At 36.8% G+C, this 20,364-nt stretch overlaps 1 protein-coding gene across 1 annotated transcript; it reads right to left on the reverse strand.

Annotated features, from left to right (window-relative positions):
* Nucleotides 1-10,247: 10,247 nt before the first annotated feature.
* LOC136819835 (uncharacterized) lies at nt 10,248-15,620 on the reverse strand. Its single transcript, XM_067076075.1, has 6 exons — nt 15,185-15,620; nt 12,639-12,944; nt 12,141-12,512; nt 11,574-11,951; nt 11,181-11,363; nt 10,248-11,011 (listed from the first exon to the last, which is right to left on the reverse strand). The coding sequence occupies exons 1-6, from the start codon at nt 15,618-15,620 to the stop codon at nt 10,248-10,250; spliced, it is 2,439 nt and encodes an 812-aa protein (XP_066932176.1).
* Nucleotides 15,621-20,364: the final 4,744 nt, after the last annotated feature.

Genomic DNA, 20,364 nt, shown 5'->3' on the forward strand with positions numbered 1-20,364 from the left:
TAAAGTCACGGTTTTGTTGAAATTGTTTTTGCCGTTTCTGATATCGAGAGAGTCTGTTGTTTATTATCTACATAAAAGATTATTTGTTCCTTGCCATGAAGCAGTGTTGTAAGGCTCTGATTGGTCCGTTTTACAGTTTATTAACAGATCATTTTTTTACAATCCCAAAAGGGAATTGAAAAAAATGAACTATTGGTTCAAAACACGTTTTTATTACATTAAGAAAAAATGTTTAAAGTTTAAGATCTCCATATTCCGAAAGTCAATTCCCAAGGGAACTCATAGTTCATCGTTTCTATTTCAATTTGTAAGATTCATTTTTTTATCAAGGGAACAAATGAGTTAAATAATTTGTTTTGAAAGGAACTTTTTGTTCATTTACAAGTATTCCCTTGCTGGTGCTATATGCACAAATAGTTCCTATTCTACAACGATTCAATGAGAGTAAAGAGAACCAAACCAATTGGGAACTCTCTGATCTCATTTTAATAGTCATTTCAACTATTTTTTAAAGAACTAATTGTATATTTAAATTTAAAAAACATTTTAATCAAAGAATACGGTATTTCACAGAATGAAATTAAAAGGATAAAAGGAACTTCATTAAAATAGTGAGATAATTCCTTTTTTCTGAAATTACGTCAAATTATCTAGATAATTAGTTCATTTAAGAGAGGATCGATGCGATCTCTCAAAAAGGCAAGTTCACTTTTTAAATGCTTATTTGGAAAATATGGAGAAATGACGTGTGTACGCGATGAAGAGAACTTTCAGCAAGAAAGATTGGGAAGGCGTTGAAGGAGCAAGTCCCAAGGCTAAACGGCTCAAGCTGACTCCAAATGCAGCTGGCTTGTTTGTCTGTCCTGTTTCCAATTGTGACAGCGATAGCTACCACAGTCAAAGAGGTTGCAGAAAACATGTTGTGACGAAACACGGATGGTACTTTTATTTTGAAAGTAAACCTAATGTTGATGAAGTTTTCACAGATAAAATCTATTCTTCAAAAAGAGCAGTAATCAGAAATAAAACTTGGAACATCTCATCTTTCTCGGACAAATGTCAACTGGCTAAAGACTTTATATTTTGGATATGCAGTGCTGGAGGGGGTGGCAAAGATGCAAATCAAGCGCTTCAAATTTGCCGAAAAATAATGAAGTTCTGTAAATTTTGTTTGGAAAATTTGGAAGAAAATTTTGAATTGACTTTGACTTTAATGGAATATTGTGTTGGATCTACGGAATATATAGAGAGATTTCTGAGATATTTGGAGAATGAATGCAAACTTGGCAAACCCGGGATGATATCTTACCTACAGTCATTGAGTCATTGCCTAGACTTTTTGAGATGCAGGGGTATACGCGCGGACAAAATAGCGATATTTCTGACCAGCGAAGTTTTTCTCTCTCGTGCCAAACAATGTCTAAGAAAGAAGATGCGGGTCGAGTGGAACACTTTACTTTCAATCGAGCATTTGGAGAGTATCAATTGCTGGGCGTCACTTGCAGATTTACAAAGAGTGATACCTTTTCACGAGGACAGGTATAACCAAGTTGTAAATTTATCAAAGATCAATGGTCACATTGCCCACGATCTTTCTTTCGCGTCATCTTTCGTAGTTTCTTTGTTGTTTTTGAATGTTAAAGGTAGCAGGCCAATGACATTTCAATTTCTTACTGTGAAGATGGTTCTTACTGCTATGAAAACAGGAATGATTGATCAAACACACTTTAAAACTGAAGAACAATACGGTTTTGATTCACTTGTTTTTACTGATGACGTACTTTCGAAATTGAAAAATTACGTAGATCATGTTAGACCACGATTGAATTCAAAATGTGATTTTTTACTGGTCTGTAAAAACGGAAACCAGCTTAAAAACCTGGGAGATATATTTGGAAGAATGGTGTATCAAGCGATTGGAAAGTATATAACACCAACCCGTTATAGGCAGATCATCGAAACCGCTAGCGCTGAGAACCTGACGCTAGAAGAACAACGTATTGTCAGCCTCGACCAGAAACACACATCCAACGTTGCCAAGGTGCACTATCAAAAACGAAAGTCACAAGATGTTGCAAGAAAAGCGAACGACTGTATGGACAAGTTGATAAAAGTTACATCGGCCAAGGAGAAAGATGTAAAAGAAGATAAAATCGTTCTTCATGTAATCGAAAAGGAAGAAATGAAACAAGTGGCCTCCGAAAAAAAGCCAAGAAACAAGAAGAATGCTTTTACTACTGAAGAGGACAACTTTCTGTTAAAGGGTATAAAGAAGTACGGACAAGGAAAATGGTCTAACATCTTAAAAGACCCAGAGTATAAATTTCACCCTTCAAGAAAAAATTCTACATTGATGATGCGGGCAAAAGCAAGAAAATTTATTGAGTAACTTTGAAATAAAATTTAAGAAAGTATTTGAAAAATTGTATTTAAAAAAAATTAAATTAGGTATATGTGAAGTTAGAAGATTTTCTGCATCCTTTTGCTTCACTAAAATTACATTTGGTAAAATTCTAAAAACCTTATTCTCTCTAATCCCTATATCTTTAAGAAAACTTGTACTTTCAAACAAAAAATATTTGAATTAGGTATATTAGAACATTGAATATCCTTTTAGCAGACACTTTGAGAATCTTATCCCCTCTTATCCCCTGCTTGTCACTCGTTATCACTGCTTATCCGTCTTATCCCTTAATTCTGAGGTGTAAAGTTTATCGGACATTGAGCATACTTTTCGCGGACACTTTGAAAACCTTATCCTCTCTTATCCCCAGCTTGTCACTCGTTATCACTGCTTATCCGTCTTATCCCCTAATTCTGAGGTGCAAAGTCTTTCGGACATTGAACATACTTTTCACGGACACTTTGAGAATCTTATCCCCTCTTATCCCCTGCTTGTCACTCGTTATCACTGCTTATCCGTCTTATCCCCTAATTCTGAGGTGCAAAGTCTTTCGGACATTGAACATACTTTTCACGGACACTTTGAGAATCTTATCCCCTCTTATCCCCTGCTTGTCACTCGTTATTACTGCTTATCCGTCTTATCCCCTAATTCTGAGGTGCAAAGTCTTTCGGACATTGAACATACTTTTCGCGGACACTTTGAAAATCTTATCCCCTCTTATCCCCTGCTTGTCACTCGTTATCACTGCTTATCCGTCTTATCCCCAAATTTTGAGGTGCAAAGTCTTTCGGACATTGAACATACTTTTCGCGGACACTTTGAAAATCTTATCCCCTCTTATCCCTTGCTTGTCACTCGTTATCACTACTTATCCGTCTTATCCCCTAATTCTGAGGTGCAAAGTCTTTCGGACATTGAACATACTTTTCGCGGACACTTTGAAAATCTTATCCCCTCTTATCCCCTGCTTGTCACTCGTTATCACTGCTTATCCGTCTTATCCCCTAATTCTGAGGTGCAAAGTCTTTCGGACATTGAACATACTTTTCGCGGACACTTTGAAAATCTTATCCCCTCTTATCCCCTGCTTGTCACTCGTTATCACTGCTTATCCGTCTTATCCCCAAATTTTGAGGTGCAAAGTCTTTCGGACATTGAACATACTTTTCGCGGACACTTTGAAAATCTTATCCCCTCTTATCCCCTGCTTATCACTCGTTATCACTGCTTATCCGTCTTATCCCCTAATTCTGAGGTGCAAAGTCTTTCGGACATTAAACATACTTTTCGCGGACACTTTGAAAATCTTATCCCCTCTTATCCCCTGCTTGTCACTCGTTATCACTGCTTATCCGTCTTATCCCCTAATTCTGAGGTGCAAAGTCTTTCGGACATTGAACATACTTTTCGCGGACACTTTGAAAATCTTATCCCCTCTTATCCCCTGCTTGTCACTCGTTATCACTGCTTATCCGTCTTATCCCCTAATTCTGAGGTGCAAAGTCTTTCGGACATTGAACATACTTTTCGCGGACACTTTGAAAATCTTATCCCCTCTTATCCCCTGCTTGTCACTCGTTATCACTGCTTATCCGTCTTATCCCCCAATTCTGAGGTGCAAAGTCTTTCGGACATTAAACATACTTTTCGCGGACACTTTGAAAATCTTATCGCCTCTTATCCCCTGCTTGTCACTCGTTATCACTGCTTATCCGTCTTATCCCCTAATTCTGAGGTGCAAAGTCTTTCGGACATTGAACATACTTTTCGCGGACACTTTGAAAATCTTATCCCCTCTTATCCCCTGCTTGTCACTCGTTATCACTGCTTATCCGTCTTATCCCCTAATTCTGAGGTGAAAAATCTTTCGGACATTGAACATACTTTTCGCGGACACTTTGAAAATCTTATCCCCTCTTATCCCCTGCTTGTCACTCGTTATCACTGCTTATCCGTCTTATCCCCTAATTCTGAGGTGCAAAGTTTATCAGACAATTTTTAAAGTTTTTTATAAGAAAACATTTTCGAAATGTAAAACTGTTCAGAGTTTTCAAACTTCTAGTGCTTATAAAAAAATGTTAGATGAAAGGAAGGTTTTTGTCGTTGTATTCTTCTAAGTTTGAAAATTGGGTACTAGAATAACTGAAATACCGGAAAAATTAACTTGATAATAAGCTTGAGTTAACTTTTTCTTTTTTCGAATGATAAAATAACACGATTTACAAAATGGAATGAAACTTTTGTTCAGAAATCTTCAGAAGATGTTTCTCCAGATGATATGTCGACTACTTCTTTACCCTCAGGAAGAACTCTGTCGATGTCGAATTCAATTGAATCCGATTTTGATCTTGGTCTTTTTGTTGTTTCGGTCTCACTGCCACTGGTGACGACAGTTTCAGTTGCAGCATTGCAACACCGTTTCAGACTGAGTCTTCTTCTTGGTATGGTTGCCCCTTGTGAAGAAGACTTTTCGATGGAGGGTGTAGTCTCTTGCTCACTCAAGTCAGATATTGATGTTTCAGAAATTCTGTCTGGTTGCTCTACAGGTGGTGGAGGGATAGGAGGAGGAGAAGGGTTGACAGTACAATTCGCATCGGAATTCTCGTTGCCGCTGGTTTGGTCCTCTCTCGGTGGCTGATATGACGTGATCTCTAACAATGGATCTTCCTCTGATTGGTTTGCGGTTGATGTGGAAGGCGAATTGGTTTCCTCTCTCGGTGGCTGATATGACGTGATCTCTAACAATGGATCTTCCTCTGATTGGTGTGCGGTTGATGTGGAAGGCGAATTGGTTTCCTCTCTAGGTGGCTGATTTGACGTGATCTCTTTCAATGGTTCCTCCTCTGATGGGTTTGCAGTTGAAGTTGAAGCATCGACCTCTAACGGATGGACGGATAACTCATTGTTTCAAAAACAAAGCGCGACTTTATCCTTTGTGCAGGGAGCGCGTTGCCGCCAAAAATTTGAATTTTGGAGATTTTCAACATGGCGACGAAAAAAAATTTTCCGACATATCCTGCATAACAACCACTGCAGCTGAAATATCTTTCTTTGTGCTTATGCTATCACTATGGAGTTTTTTTCAGAGGATTCAAAGATTGTTGTTGTACCAATATCCAGAAGGAATAATTCTCTAACTTTTTATTCATCGAGACAAGCCAACCGACACTTGCACCTTTGAAAACCCGACAGGCTCTCATTTTGAAATTGTGGATGTCAGAGATGGAGCAATATCTTGGTTTTCCCTGAATGAATAGGATTGCTGCTTCGAATGGTGATAAATGAAGAGTTGCTCGAAAGAATTGAATTGGATCCACACCTATTCATGGTCTAGGGGCTCTATTCATTTTATTTGAAAATCATGCTGAGACAGACCGAAATGACGTCGTTACTAGGCTGATTTGCCTCTATCATCTCCTGCAGAAACTATGAAAGTTGGAACTTGAATTTTGTGTATCCATTCTCCTATCTAAAGCTAGAGATTGTATTCAATGAACAAATAAACTCAGACAAAAAAATGGAAATGGAACATGATGCTTTGCAAAACATATCTTATACATTTGCTGTGTAAGAACTGCTGCCAAAACACGATAAATCACTCTGACTCAGGAGTCAACTCTACAGCACACAACCGTGCGTTGAGCTAAAGAAAAGTTAATAAATCCATTGCAGTTGCATACCTCAGATAGCAGAGGGGTGAGTTTGTGTTTATTTCTACCCTATCTTGTACAATGTTACATTCTTTGGTCATGTTTTAGCTGTGATCAGTGGTCCTCTGTCCTCAGTGGTAGTGCTTTACTGCTTTTAGCACCTATATCATATTTATTTTTTAATGAAATTTAAAGTATTTTCCAACTCTATAAAGTACCACAATAACACTAAAAATAGTGGAAGAGGGAGGCAGATTTCAGGTTGTCAATGGAGGAATTTTAAGCTACTCAAAGTGAACCTGCCTCTGAAAACCACTAAATATAATCTTTTAGTCATCTTATTGTTTGATACACACATATCCTAATAAATTTTTGTTTCTTTTTTTCTACAGACTGACAGAAAGACTGGGATTTACGAACTAGAATCGTTGGATCCTTGTATGACACAATGAGAATCTTAACCAATAAGGCCACAAATGCTGGATATCAATTATTATGATTTCATGATTTTTGTGTGAACAATTGGTGTGTATGATACAAGCTTCTGAATAAAACTAAATCAAATTTTTATCAGAAATCTTTTAACCCAAGTCAGTAATATTGCTAGGAAACTATGAGAGTACAACACTAACAGATTAAGATGAATGAAAAGATAATATGCTAATTTTAAAGATTAATTTATGGACAATGAATATAAATGTGAAATGACAAGGATATGATATTTGCATTATCGCCCTACCCTTTGGTTAGACAATCGGGGTCGAATTGCACTACAGTGAAATGATTTTTCTTTGTGAGACTGCTTGATATTTTTCTATTTTTTATCGATATATATTGAGATTTATAAATTGTAACGTAGAATTTTATTGAAAAGTCCTTCCTTGAATTTCTTGAGCAGATTTGTAACTCTCTTAGTTAAAATTAAACGTATATACCCGGGGTACTAGGTTTGTGAGGTGACGGGTAAGTCATCTTTTCTCAAAATTGTTGATTTTCGTGATTTTTGGACCCTTACAGAGACTCAATTTTCTTTTTAAAGGTTTTACCTCTTTGAGAGACTTATGAGTGTGTGAAAAAGCAATGACTTGTTGAAAAAGGGACCCTTATGGCTTGCACATACTCGGCATCCATTTTGCCTAAATAGCCCCCCCCCCCTTCGGATTAAACACAGTTGGCCTCTCCAGTTTTCAAAATCTGTCAGCTATTCAAATTGTCTGCTTACATACTTTGGGATGATCTCAATCGAAATTTAAAAATTTTTTCTCTTAGTTGACAAAATTGTCATGCCCCTGTTATCTTAAATACTTTGGCTGAAAAATTTCTGAGTTTAAGTTATAAAGTAGTTATAAATTTGATAACTTTTTACGATTTTAGAAGGCCAAGTGATCATGTTTTCACCTTTTCCACCCTTTTTGTAATAAGAAATTTAACACCTAGTGGTGTTAATTCCAGGGAATAAATAGAATTTTTATTTGTCTTTAAATTGTCATTATTTTTACTTAGGTTTGTTGTGCCAGTTAACCATTGTCCTGGTAAATATATTTCATTCTTAAAAATAAAATAAAAAACCATGAAATTTGAGCTTATTTCTCAACAGGTTTGATAAGAGGCTTCTTATTGTATGCTTATGCTTGCTACCTTTTAAATCAATTTTTAACTTAAGTAACATTTCTTCATATATTCACCAAGCCTCGATTCTGGAGCTTATTTCATATACAAGTTTATGATAGTACCAAAATTTGGGTAAACAAAAAAGTTTCAAATCAGTTCAAATGCATGAAAGTTGAATTTGATATCCTTTTTATATTAAATTATTAAAAATTTTAGCTTATGTTCAAAAATGGATATATGTTATTTAGCCTGTATAATATTGTTCTGACCAGGTATTCATGATATGCAACACTGCAATGTCTTCTTACATTACATCATGGACCCAATAGCTCATTGGTTGAAAGTGACGTAAAAGCAGTCAATACGTCACTTTCAACCAATCAGCTATTGGGTGGAACGGAAGACATTGCAATGGTGCATATCATGAATAATTTTGAAGGTTTGATTGAATATAATCTACTGAAAAATTAGAGAAATGTTAATCGAACTCGTCCTATATAAAGTAACATTACCCAAAAATATTCAAAGGGATTGTCGCCATTCTGAGAAAAAAGACGACATTGATTGGTCTTTAAAAAAATAAGATGATACACATGATTTAAGTCATACATGAAGCTGTAATTTATTGTCAGTTACAATATAAGTCTTATTTCAAATCATACAATTTACAATTACACGTGAAGAAAAATTTAAATTTGGAATAAGATGCAAACAATTTATTGAACTTTTTTCTTTAAAAAATAAACTTTAGATCAAGAAAAAATGGAAACATTTTTCAGTCCAAATTATACATAGTGTGCACCCCCCCTAAATTAAGGGGGGGTTTTGTTGATTTGGGTTCAAAATCTTTAGGTGGGACTTCCTATTTTTTGGATTTCAGGGGGGGGGGGAAACAGGATTAGGTGGGACCTGATTTTTTAAGGTGGGACTAAGGTGGTTTGGTTGTAAAATTGAAACATCTCATCAACATCAATCAGTGATATATAACTTTAGTAGTTACCTTTTACTATTGAAACCTAGTGGATAATCTTGTACATATGACCTGTATTATACTTGAAAGAGGTTCTGCTGGGAATTCAAATTTTTCAAAATCTTGGTGGGGGATATACTTAGTGGTGGGACCAAGCATGATTGATTCTAGGTGGGGGTTTTAATGTGTGCTGGGACCTTATTTCTTTGGTGGGACCTGGACCCCCCTTGCACACTATGATTATAATAAGCCATAGTAGAAAAAAAAAACCTTCAATTTCAAAAAAATACAATACAAAGCCATTTTCTGCCACTTGAAATAATTTGAACTAGCTTAATTAACTTAATTTCTTTTTAGTAAGATAAAAAAACAGCTAAGACAGCTAGAATTATATATAATCAACAGTATTCAAGGATTTCTGCCCCTTTTGTTGTGGAACCATAATAAGTGTTTCTATCTATCAGCAAACAAATATAGTACCAAAAGCCTGATGACGATTTTTATTTTTACTGTGCATATTATCGGTGTTTTTTTCTTCGAGGAATGTCGGTCAAGCAGTTCATAACTGTGTATTTTACTAGGATCTTCCACCACACTAACATGGTAACCGAACTCAATCTTGTCGTTGTCTATATACAGCTATATGTGGAAAATGGAGTTGCACGTTAAATTCAGTTTATTGCCAAAACGTTTTATTTGAAATCCAACAAGATAATTTTTCTTCTTGTATGACAATATGGTTAAATCCAGGTGAGAAGTTGATCATAAGCTCACCACAACTAGTAGACAAGCATTATTTTCACACTATGCCACCACCACAGACTTCGTATGTTTCATCTCAACACTCTACTTTCATAAAAAATAACATTTTTTCCAGCTCGTATTCTGTGTGTATGGACATGTGTAAACAGGATGGACACCTCTGTTCGCTGTGAGGATGAAGAACCTGAAAATGAAGACAAAATTTTATGAGTGAAAGTGTACTGTTAGCAGAAGCTGTGATATTATAGATGGAATTCCTGATTTGTTGAAGTTTCACATATATTATATAATAGTATTTATCTCAATGAGATAGAAGGAAGATTGATCATGCATGACACCTTCGCAAATCAAATGTATGTAAACATTCAGATGTCCCTTCAGATGTTTAGATATTGGAGTGACGATCTGTATTTTATATTTATATCATATTAAGTTTATGATACAAAAATATGCTAATCTATCAAGTTAATTTTATAAAAAAGAACACAGATCAGACGAAAAATAAACAAAACATCTATCTACCTTTCATAATTGTATTAGAAACTGGGTTTGAAGATGATCATGGTACTCTCTTTTACTGGAACAAAATTTGATGATTGAAAATTCCATACAATTTTCAGCTTCTTTCCTTCATGAGCTCCTTTCCCTGTTTCCTTCATGGGCTCCTTTCCCCATTTCCTTCATTTTCAAGTTGTTTTTTATTTTTCTACCCGACATCCAAGAAAATTACATCAACTGGGTTATCGAGACCTCGAATTTTTCTGATGCAATGATCACGTGATCATTCTATTGATTCGGGAATAATAAAACCAACGCGCTTGAAAACAATGAGTTATCCGTCCATCCGTTAGAGGTCGATGGTTGAAGGCAAATTGATTTCCTCTGATTGTTGTTCGTTTCGCTCTGCATCGTTGGACTGGTCCAAACATTCTTTCAGTGGTGAGACTGTTGGTAGTTGGAGCTGTTGTGGCGTTGAGGGCTCTTGTTCGGCTTCAGGATCGAAGCTTGGAAACGAGCAATTCATGAGGTGGTAATCGAACCATGGTCGTTCGTAACCCTTGCGTACCAGCCACGCATCGTATACTGTGTCAGGGCCATCCCAGAACACGCGAGCTCGGCGCCGGAACATTGACACTGCCTTGTCAGAGATGTGCAGAGCGTCCCAACATCCTTCGTTGTTTGATGCAAGCTCGACCACTTTTTGCACGTACTCTTCGTCACACTTTTCCGATGCGTTGTCGAAAAGTGGCGTGTCCCAAGAGAGATCTTCGTATAACACGCCTTCAACACGGTCTGCCTCCATGATCGCGTGATCAATTGCTTCGACTGTTGCACTGTCTTTGGAGTTGCTGGGCGATGATGGCACGTCTGCATCTACTGTCCGGACATTGTTGGACGGGATGCTTGGGGTCTGGCTCAAAGAAAACTCCGCGTTTTCGTCTGCCAACATCAAATCCATCGGGCTGAAATCAAAATCGTTGAAGACAGCTCCCATCCCTTTGGCAGCACCCGCGCCATTCCATCTGTGTGTTGGTGTGTCGAAGATTGGTTCGTGTTTGAGCTGTTCGGCCAAGTAATGGAACACCTCCATGCAGTTGATACGGAGCCAGCCTGAAAAAAACGACAATAATGAACATATAGTCGGTGAAAGAATGGGACGATAAAATTTTATTGAAGCAGCAATGATATCCTTATTAGATACTTTGTTTTCATTACTTAGCTGACTGTGCAGGCGCAAAAAGAGACTTTCGATTGTAAATATGATCAATAATTAGCTCACCTTCGACCGAAGGGTCTTTTCGCTTAAGGGAAGATGTCTGGAACACGTCAAGCCGCTTTCGAATCGCTTCATTGTCGATTTCATTGCCAAAGTCTGGGTATACGTTAGTGGTAATGAAAAATCCTGAATTATAATTGACTCTCAGGCCTTCCTTGTGCTTTTGAGGAAGGAAGTTCATGCCACCTGAAGATCAAAGAAGGAAAAAGTGCCATTATACATTAGAAGAAAAAAAGAGACAAATTAAACTTGAGTAAACTCTAGTAAACGAGACAAATGAAATTCTGCGTACTAGCTTAAAGGCCTCGAACGCGCAGAATCAAAAAGGTAGGGCAAGACCACAAGGAAAGTGATGAAGAGACGAGGAAGCTACAAAAAAAGAAAAGTACCGCTCACCCTGGAGAACTCGTTTGGCGTCTTCACAAGAGAGGCTGTCTGGCGTCCACTCATCCATCATCACAATCTGAGTTTGGTCGTCGATTAGTGCAGCTGAGAAGCGTCCGTCGTTCATGACCCCAGCTATGTAGCGAGCTGGAATGATGCCCTTGAAGGGAGAAAACCAACTGGTTTTGGCCGAGTCCGCAGGGCCCACTAAACACAATTTCGTCTCCTTGTGAGGGAACTGTTTGTGAACAAGCAACTGGTAATACTTCTTGTAGAAGCGCTTCCTGACCACAGGGTTTCCGAACGAGTTTTCAACGCCCTTGATAAAAGGTTCGGGATACGGTCTCTTGTTTGCGTCATATGCGTACTTGACAAATGCTCTCGGGGAACCTGGACGAGAAAAAAATAGAGAATTTTTCTTGAATCACTAAATCCCCTTCAACCAAGTGGAACAAAACCAGCAACATAGGCAAAATGACTATTCACTTCCGAGAAGCACACGCTAGACTCACAAAAACATTAGAATTCGCCAAATCAGAAAAAGAAAATTTAAGTAGGTTTAATTCAGATTTTGCTTACCCTTCAAATCACGAGGTTCAAGCTCGAAACACTTCTTGGCAATGTTGAAGCACGTTCCATGAGGTGTCACCTCGATGAAGTTGTAGTCGATTGAAATTGGCTTTATTATTCGGCACGTTTTTACAGAAAGAAGACTGATAATTTGCTGAACATGCTGTGATATGGTATTTGCAACGTCGTCATTTCCGAGAATGAAATGAATGAAATCGTGCACGGATGAGCAATAGACGTAGGTGAATCTCGATTGTGGAACTTTCTTGTACACGCTACCGTCGTACAAACCATAATGAAAAGTGTTCATGTACACTTTGACGGATTCGATACTCTGCATAAACCGACTGACTGGTCTCAAAGCCGCGACCACTGGCTCTTCTGTGAAGTAAAAAAAAATGAAGACACTTTAAATTGATGCAAGCAATGAACGTAAAAAAACAACAACTTAGCGCCAGGACACTTTGGTCAGTAAAATGCCAGAAAACAAATTGGAAAACTTCTCACCTGCAGAAGTGAAGTCAACAAGTTTCATTTCGAGCAAACCTCTGCAAGACTGGACAGCGTTCTTCAGTTCTTTCGCAACATTCGAATCCATCGACTTGGTGAGCCACAATGATGTCAGATGTTTTGATGAGTAGCGAACACCTTCCCCCATCACGACTGTCTCCAGGTTAATTCCTTCTCGTTCAGCTTCAGCTTTCACAAACTTTATTTGAGACTTGGCAAAGTGGTGTAATAGCGTTTCATTGTTGTGGTCCTTTAACACAATGTACAGTGATGCCACGAAACTGTCATTGATAGAACGAACACCTGAAAGAGAATTATAGACCATAAAAAAATAACATTGAGATATACAGGGGAGAATAGATTGTCGAGGTGTCCGTAAAAAAATAAAAAAGCGTCCGAAAAATCCTTTCATTTTAAAAACCTGTGACAAGGCGGATAAGCAGTGATAACGAGTGATAAGCTTGTGACAAGGAGGATAAGAAATCTCAAAGTGTCCGTAAAAAATAAAAAAAACGTCCGAAAAATCCTTTCACTTCAAAAACCTGTGACAAGGCGGATAAGCAGTGATAACGAGTGATAAGCTTGTGACAAGGAGGATAAGAAATCTCAAAGTGTCCGTAAAAAATAAAAAAAACGTCCGAAAAATCCTTTCATTTCAAAAACCTGTGACAAGGCGGATAAGCAGTGATAACGAGTGATAAGCTTGTGACAAGGAGGATAAGAAATCTCAAAGTGTCCGTAAAAATAAAAAAAAAACGTCCGAAAAATCCTTTCATTTCAAAAACCTGTGACAAGGCGGATAAGCAGTGATAACGAGTGATAAGCTTGTGACAAGGAGGATAAGAAATCTCAAAGTGTCCGTAAAAAATAAAAAAAACGTCCGAAAAATCCTTTCATTTCAAAAACCTGTGACAAGGCGGATAAGCAGTGATAACGAGTGATAAGCTTGTGACAAGGAGGATAAGAAATCTCAAAGTGTCCGTAAAAAATAAAAAAAACGTCCGAAAAATCCTTTCACTCGAAAAACCTGTGACAAGGCGGATAAGCAGTGATAACGAGTGATAAGCTTGTGACAAGGAGGATAAGAAATCTCAAAAAGTGTCCGTAAAAAATAAAAAAAACGTCCGAAAAATCCTTTCATTTCAAAAACCTGTGACAAGGCGGATAAGCAGTGATAACGAGTGATAAGCTTGTGACAAGGAGGATAAGAAATCTCAAAAAGTGTCCGTAAAAAATAAAAAAAAACGTCCGAAAAATCCTTTCATTTCAAAAACCTGTGACAAGGCGGATAAGCAGTGATAACGAGTGATAAGCTTGTGACAAGGAGGATAAGAAATCTCAAAGTGTCCGTAAAAAATAAAAAAACGTCCGAAAAATCCTTTCACTCGAAAAACCTGTGACAAGGCGGATAAGCAGTGATAACGAGTGATAAGCTTGTGACAAGGAGGATAAGAAATCTCAAAAAGTGTCCGTAAAAAATAAAAAAAACGTCCGAAAAATCCTTTCACTTCAAAAACCTGTGACAAGGCGGATAAGCAGTGATAACGAGTGATAAGCTTGTGACAAGGAGGATAAGAAATCTCAAAGTGTCCGTAAAAAATAAAAAAACGTCCGAAAAATCCTTTCACTCGAAAAACCTGTGACAAGGCGGATAAGCAGTGATAACGAGTGATAAGCTTGTGACAAGGAGGATAAGAAATCTCAAAGTGTCCGTAAAAAATAAAAAAAACGTCCGAAAAATCCTTTTACTTCAAAAACCTGTGACAAGGCGGATAAGCAGTGATAACGAGTGATAAGCTTGTGACAAGGAGGATAAGAAATCTCAAGTGTCCGTAAAAAATAAAAAAAACGTCCGAAAAATCCTTTCACTTCAAAAACCTGTGACAAGGCGGATAAGCAGTGATAACGAGTGATAAGCCTGTGACAAGGAGGATAAGAAATTGAAAGCGACCTTAAATAGAAAAAAACCAGAAATACTGAAAACGTGCGTAAAAGACAAGGTTGAGATGTATAAGTTTCTTTTTTTTTCAGATTCAAAATTAATTTTCTTTAAAAAAGACTTAAAATCAAATCTAAAAAAAAGGAGAAAAAAATGAAATAATCCACGTGCTCGACCCAATCCCTTTCTTAAAAATATTTTCAAAATATCTATCAAGGTTCAATTTTTAAGATTAAAAAGTCATTTACCACGTGCACGCCCCAAAGCCCCTTCCTTGAAAAAAACATTTTAAATGTCGACCTTATGAAATAAAGCTCAAACTTTTGAAAAAATCTTTCTGAATTCAATTTCTACTAAAATCTAAAACAAGTCCACCACGTGCTCGGCCCAATCCCCTTCTCCGAAAAAAATTTAAATATCAAAATTATTTTTCAAATTCAGTTTAAAAAATTCATACAAAGTCAATTTTTACTAAAATCAAATCAACCCCCTTGCTCGGTCCAATCCCCCTCCCTAAAAAAAAATCGACCATCTTGAAAATGCAAAAAGTTTTTTATCAAATCAAAGGGAAGGTTATTCAAAAGTAAAAAAAATGTAAACTTACCACGTCCTTTAACGGCTTTGCAGTGTACAGTCTCGAGTCCTATTCGTCTTGCAATTTTGGTTAAATAACTCTCATAAGCTTCGATACCAATCTCAGGCCAATCGAACATCACCCAGAAAGATATTCCTGCGATGGCTTGGTGCTGATCATCTTTCGTTTGGTTATATAACGCTGTTCCACATGAAAAAAAACCAGCAATTGTTTGTTCAGATGAAAATTTTTCTTCCAAAAGTTGCCTTGCCTGCCAAACTTCCATATTTGATGGTGTTGGTAGCATTACTCTAACGGCTGCTGCCTGATAGTAACGAGACACATGCTGAACAACGAATGATTTTAACGCACATTTAATCAGCGAGCATCGAAGTTCCTTTTTTGGATTAATAATGTCTTGTTCCTCTTGTTGTTGAGAAGCATTTTCAACGTGTCTCTGTTCCATGTTTTCTACCACAGTTGTGTTTAGAAAGGAACAAAGTTTCTCTTTTATGGTTTCAGTCATTTGATTTGAAATTTAAAAAGTAAGTAACTTTGGACTGGTGGCATACTGTAGATATAATTTATTTGTATCAAAGGTTACTGAAAATTATCTGAAAAACTTTAACATCTTTATACGTGTTTCTGCAAAAAGTTTTCAGTTAGAATAAAATTTCTTCATGGTTACTAAAGATATGAATTTGATAGTTGCTCTCAAAATTGCCACGGGAATTTTCAGATACCGTGTCCTGTTGTAACCACTGTCAACATGGTTAAAAACTTTTCACTTCACAGTAGGTACAACATTGAGTTTGTATTTATTGGACGTCTGGTTCTAAAAGTCAAAAAGTTTGTTCAGTTTTGATTTGAGCAAAGTATACTCCTGCGTTCAACATCAATACGGTACAATGTGCGTGGTGGTATTAGTAGAGAGAGTGTTCGAGTCTGTTCAAATATGAGGCTGAAAATCTTCGGCGTACATTACATATATCGAAGTACCGTTCTGACACAGTGACATAAACAGCATTTTCAAAGTTTGCTTTTTAAGCTTCAATATTGGCGTAAAGAATTATTCACAAAATAGCATCAAATACTTCATAATCCATCGTTTTCGGCTTTTTTTCCGCTTCTGTTTACATTTTTCTGCTCGCTGCTTCCCATGCACAACCATTTTTTTTGCTGTAACACTGTGCTTCAAATGTCCACGAGAATGAATCAGTTCATGTTAGTCATAGTATATTTTCATTGGCATGTCTCACTCACTAAACCTTTTGTAAGAAACTCGATGTTTACCAGTTTTGGCACGTTTTGGCGCAAGGCTTACTCTTTGAAAAATTACTTTCGGCGCATGCAATATCCATATAATTATAGGGTACTCTGGGTTTTGTCTTTCCACCAAAAATTTCAATTTAATTTCCTTCAAAATGAAATCACTATATAGGTAAACAATATGAATTAACGGTCAATTTCCCTTTTGTCTATGCCTTTATAATATCAGCAGGGTTTCGTTAGAGCAGCGCATAACACTCTATCTGTGTGTGTGTGTGTAACAAACTGTCATTGAAGATGTCCATCGTCCATTCTGACAATTGTATAAGGTTTGATCTAATATCAGTAGTTTGATAGTTATTCATTCAGTAGCAAACAATGTCCCTCGAGTAAATCCAGTTGAGCAAATACGTTAAAAAGATATTAACCAAGCAAAAATAAAATCTTGTGCGCTGTTTGTTGTTTGTGAAAGCTTTTAGCTGTGTGGACTGGCAGTGCAGACGGGAAGCTACCTTCTCTGTCCGCGCATAGCTAGGAAATCAATACAAGTAGCAGCAAAAGAGATATCGCGCGCGAACATTTTTTAACCGCGCGCGGCCCGCTCAGAATCGGACGAAACATGAATATGAATATGAATATGAATTTTTTTCTGGCGAGCAGGTCCGCTACGTGAAGCAACAAAAGCCCCTGCGGGGCAAAAAGCCTTGTTCTATCTCTGTCCCTGACATTAAAATTTGATATGAAATTTAACTTTTTTAATTACAAACTCGTGAAATTTGGATTTCCTCTTAGCCAATGATTCTGCTGCTGCATTTATCGTTCACGATTAAAAACTTTTAATTATCAAGAGGGTCTGTAAAACATTGGTGAATGACAATTTAAAAAAATTAAAAACATTGTTTTCATTAGTAAAGTTATAAGAAGTTTCTTCTCTAAGATTATAAATAGTACTTTTTCATTTGAAATACCGCAATACACCGCGGGGTGCCTCACTTTCTAACTGATATTTTCAGATAGCAAGTCGATATGTCTGATTATGGAAAAAAAATTCAAGTCAATTGAAACAATATTTGTCAAAATATTTACATCCGAAATTTTTTAAGAGAAATCATGAAAGCTTCTCAAATTCATAACACACGCTGATAAAAATAGGTTTCATTTACAAGGAAGCTTTTGGGGTATCTTCTACAAATATTATTTTGATGAAAAGCGGGAACATCATAGCAAAATATGTGCAAACGTACTTTNGTCCAATAATAGAAATCTTATCGCGCATGTGTCAATCCAACCACTGTAGAAAAAATGAAATGTATGTATGTATGTAATAGTTTATTTCAAGTTGACGAACAGGTAGCAACAAAGGCTAATAAAAGTCAACGCTACTTTACAATTTGTAAGGTGATTACAAAAAGCCGACACCGTCAATATAGGTCCGGCAGTCTCTACACGGGCATGATGTAGGCCTCCACTGCTTAATCTTTTCCTTAAAAATACTAAGATCAACTATATCTCTATACTCATCCGGAATTAATTCCCAAACTTTTGGCCCTAAAAATGAAAGTGACTCTGAACCGTGAAAAACAGAGTTTATTTCTCTTGATCTGAAGTAAGGCGTTTTGCGATTTACTTTGATATTTTCATCATGTTTGAAAATTTCTTTAGTTAATCTGATCTGATATTTTTTTTACATTGAAAAGTTCTATTGCTAACAACTGAAGATTTTTATGGTGGAATTTGATGGCACCGTCTTTTTCTAAAAGCTGCTCAAAAGTAGATGTATGATCAGAATACACTATCCTCAAACATCTTTCGTGGAGGTGATTTATTTTTTTGATCTAGCCTGCGAACATGAAACATCCAGACAAGCGAACAATAATTGAATTGACTTCGAAAGAAGGCATTCATGAGCCTTTGCTTTTTCTTTTGATTCATGTACGGTGCTACCCTCGCAAGTGCACTGATTTTCTGGCTAGCTTTCTTATAAATCGTGTTAATATGTGGCTCAAAAGTCAGACAGTTGTCAAAAGTTAATCCTAGGATATTGCCTGAGTTGCTGTTAAAGATGCGTTCATTCTGTATAGTAATGAAGATTTCTTTTCTGGTATTGTTAGCTATCAACTCAGACTTGTCTGCATTTCCTTTCATTTGATTTTGGGTTATCCATTCAAAGATGATAGCAGCTCCATTCGAGAGCTCCTCACCAACCTGTTCCCAAGAATCAGCTATCACAAAAGGTGTTGTATCGTCTGCATAATTCAGTACATTTCTATTTTCAAGAAAGTAGAACAAATCTCTCATGTAGATGTTAAATAGTAGCAGCCCTAGAATGGATCCTTGGGGAGCACCTACTTTAACATTATGCCAGGTACTGTAATGGTCGCCAATTTTCGTTCTTTGCTTTCTATCTGATAGATAGGCTGCTATGAGACCTAAGGCACTCCTTGAAAATCCGTATGCTTCAAGTTTAGCAATCAATAGTTCGTGCGAGATGCAGTCGAAAGCTTTTGATAAGTCAATGAGTAACGCTGCAAACTTTTTCTTTTCAACTGTAGCTTTCTTCCAAATTTCAGTCATGACTAAAAGTGGAGTTTGTGTACTCATTCCTTTTCTATATCCAAATTGTCTATTGCTCAAAATATTGTTAAAGTAGGTTGAGACTTGGGTATGTATGACTTTTTAATATATTTTTGACAGAACTGGAAGGATACTCACCGGTCTGAAGTTGCTCTTGTCATTCTTTGAACCTTTTCTCTTATACACAGGTGTTAAATCGGCAAGTTTCAATTCTTTTGGAAAAGAGTTTGACTCGAATGACGCATTTATTTCTGAGCATAAAAACTCGGAAAACATATCACAATATTCCTTTATGATTTTCACTGGAATATCTGAACTCGACTGTGATTTTCCTTGAACTAAGTCCTTAATGATTTTCCCTACTTCCTCTTTCGTTGTTGGTATAAAAGAAAATTTATTTAGATACTCAGTTTTCTTGATTTCAGTGACACTTTTGTGTTGTCTATATTTCTGAATACAAATTTCAGTATGATTATTTGTTTCGTCAAATGCAACATAGGGAGGCTCAGGCAAGTCTAGTTTTGATATTATTTGGCCATAATAGTCATTGAATATTTGAGCTATCTGCCCGGGGGGGGCACTCGATCTGAAATCGACCATACGTTCGGCCCAAAATTTGGCTTCTAAAATCGGACCCTTACAGTGCAGTGAATTTCCATGAAAAATCATACCCTTACAGTGCACTTTTTCAAAATTTCTCGCCCGTAAGGGCGAAATTTTTGCAATTTTCCAAGAAAATGTGGAATTTTTCCTCCAAAATTGACCAATTTTGTGATAATTTTACCAAAAAATTGGCCTTTTACCAAAATTTCCTACCCTTACAGTGCAGTTCAGTGCAGTCTTGTAATTTCCTACCCTTACAGTGCACTAACTGAACTATGAAAAACCTACCCTTAAGGGCCGAACGTCTGGTAGGTCATTTACCTTGAGTGCCCCCCCGGGGCTATCTGTTTCTCGTCATTTGTGATCTTTTCTTTATCCACTAAGGTATAACTCTTATTGTTTGAACCTTTATTTGAAAACAGTGGTTGTACAGTTTTCCAAAACTTTTTGTTATCAGTTATGTTGGGATCTTTGAGGTTGGCAAAGTAGTCTTTCTTAGTCCTCCTCAATAGCGATAAGCAAAAAATTTTTTGTCTGTTGTATTTTGTTTTGTTTTCTTGTGTTTTATTGGAAAGTCGTGCGCAATTTATTATTGTTAATGAAATGATTGCTCGGTCAGAGTCCATCAGTAAAAAGCGAATGTGTGTAATTGTTCAGAAATGCTTGCACAGCAAAGAATTTGAAGATCATTTTGGAGATTATTTTAAATTCAAAAATACCACTGCTAGAACTAGAGACAACGGCACAAAAATTACTATGCCAAG

Source organism: Clytia hemisphaerica, unplaced genomic scaffold (genome assembly GCF_902728285.1).
Source record: "Clytia hemisphaerica strain Z4C2 unplaced genomic scaffold, Clytia hemisphaerica genome assembly, whole genome shotgun sequence".
Taxonomy (NCBI): domain Eukaryota; kingdom Metazoa; phylum Cnidaria; class Hydrozoa; order Leptothecata; family Clytiidae; genus Clytia; species Clytia hemisphaerica.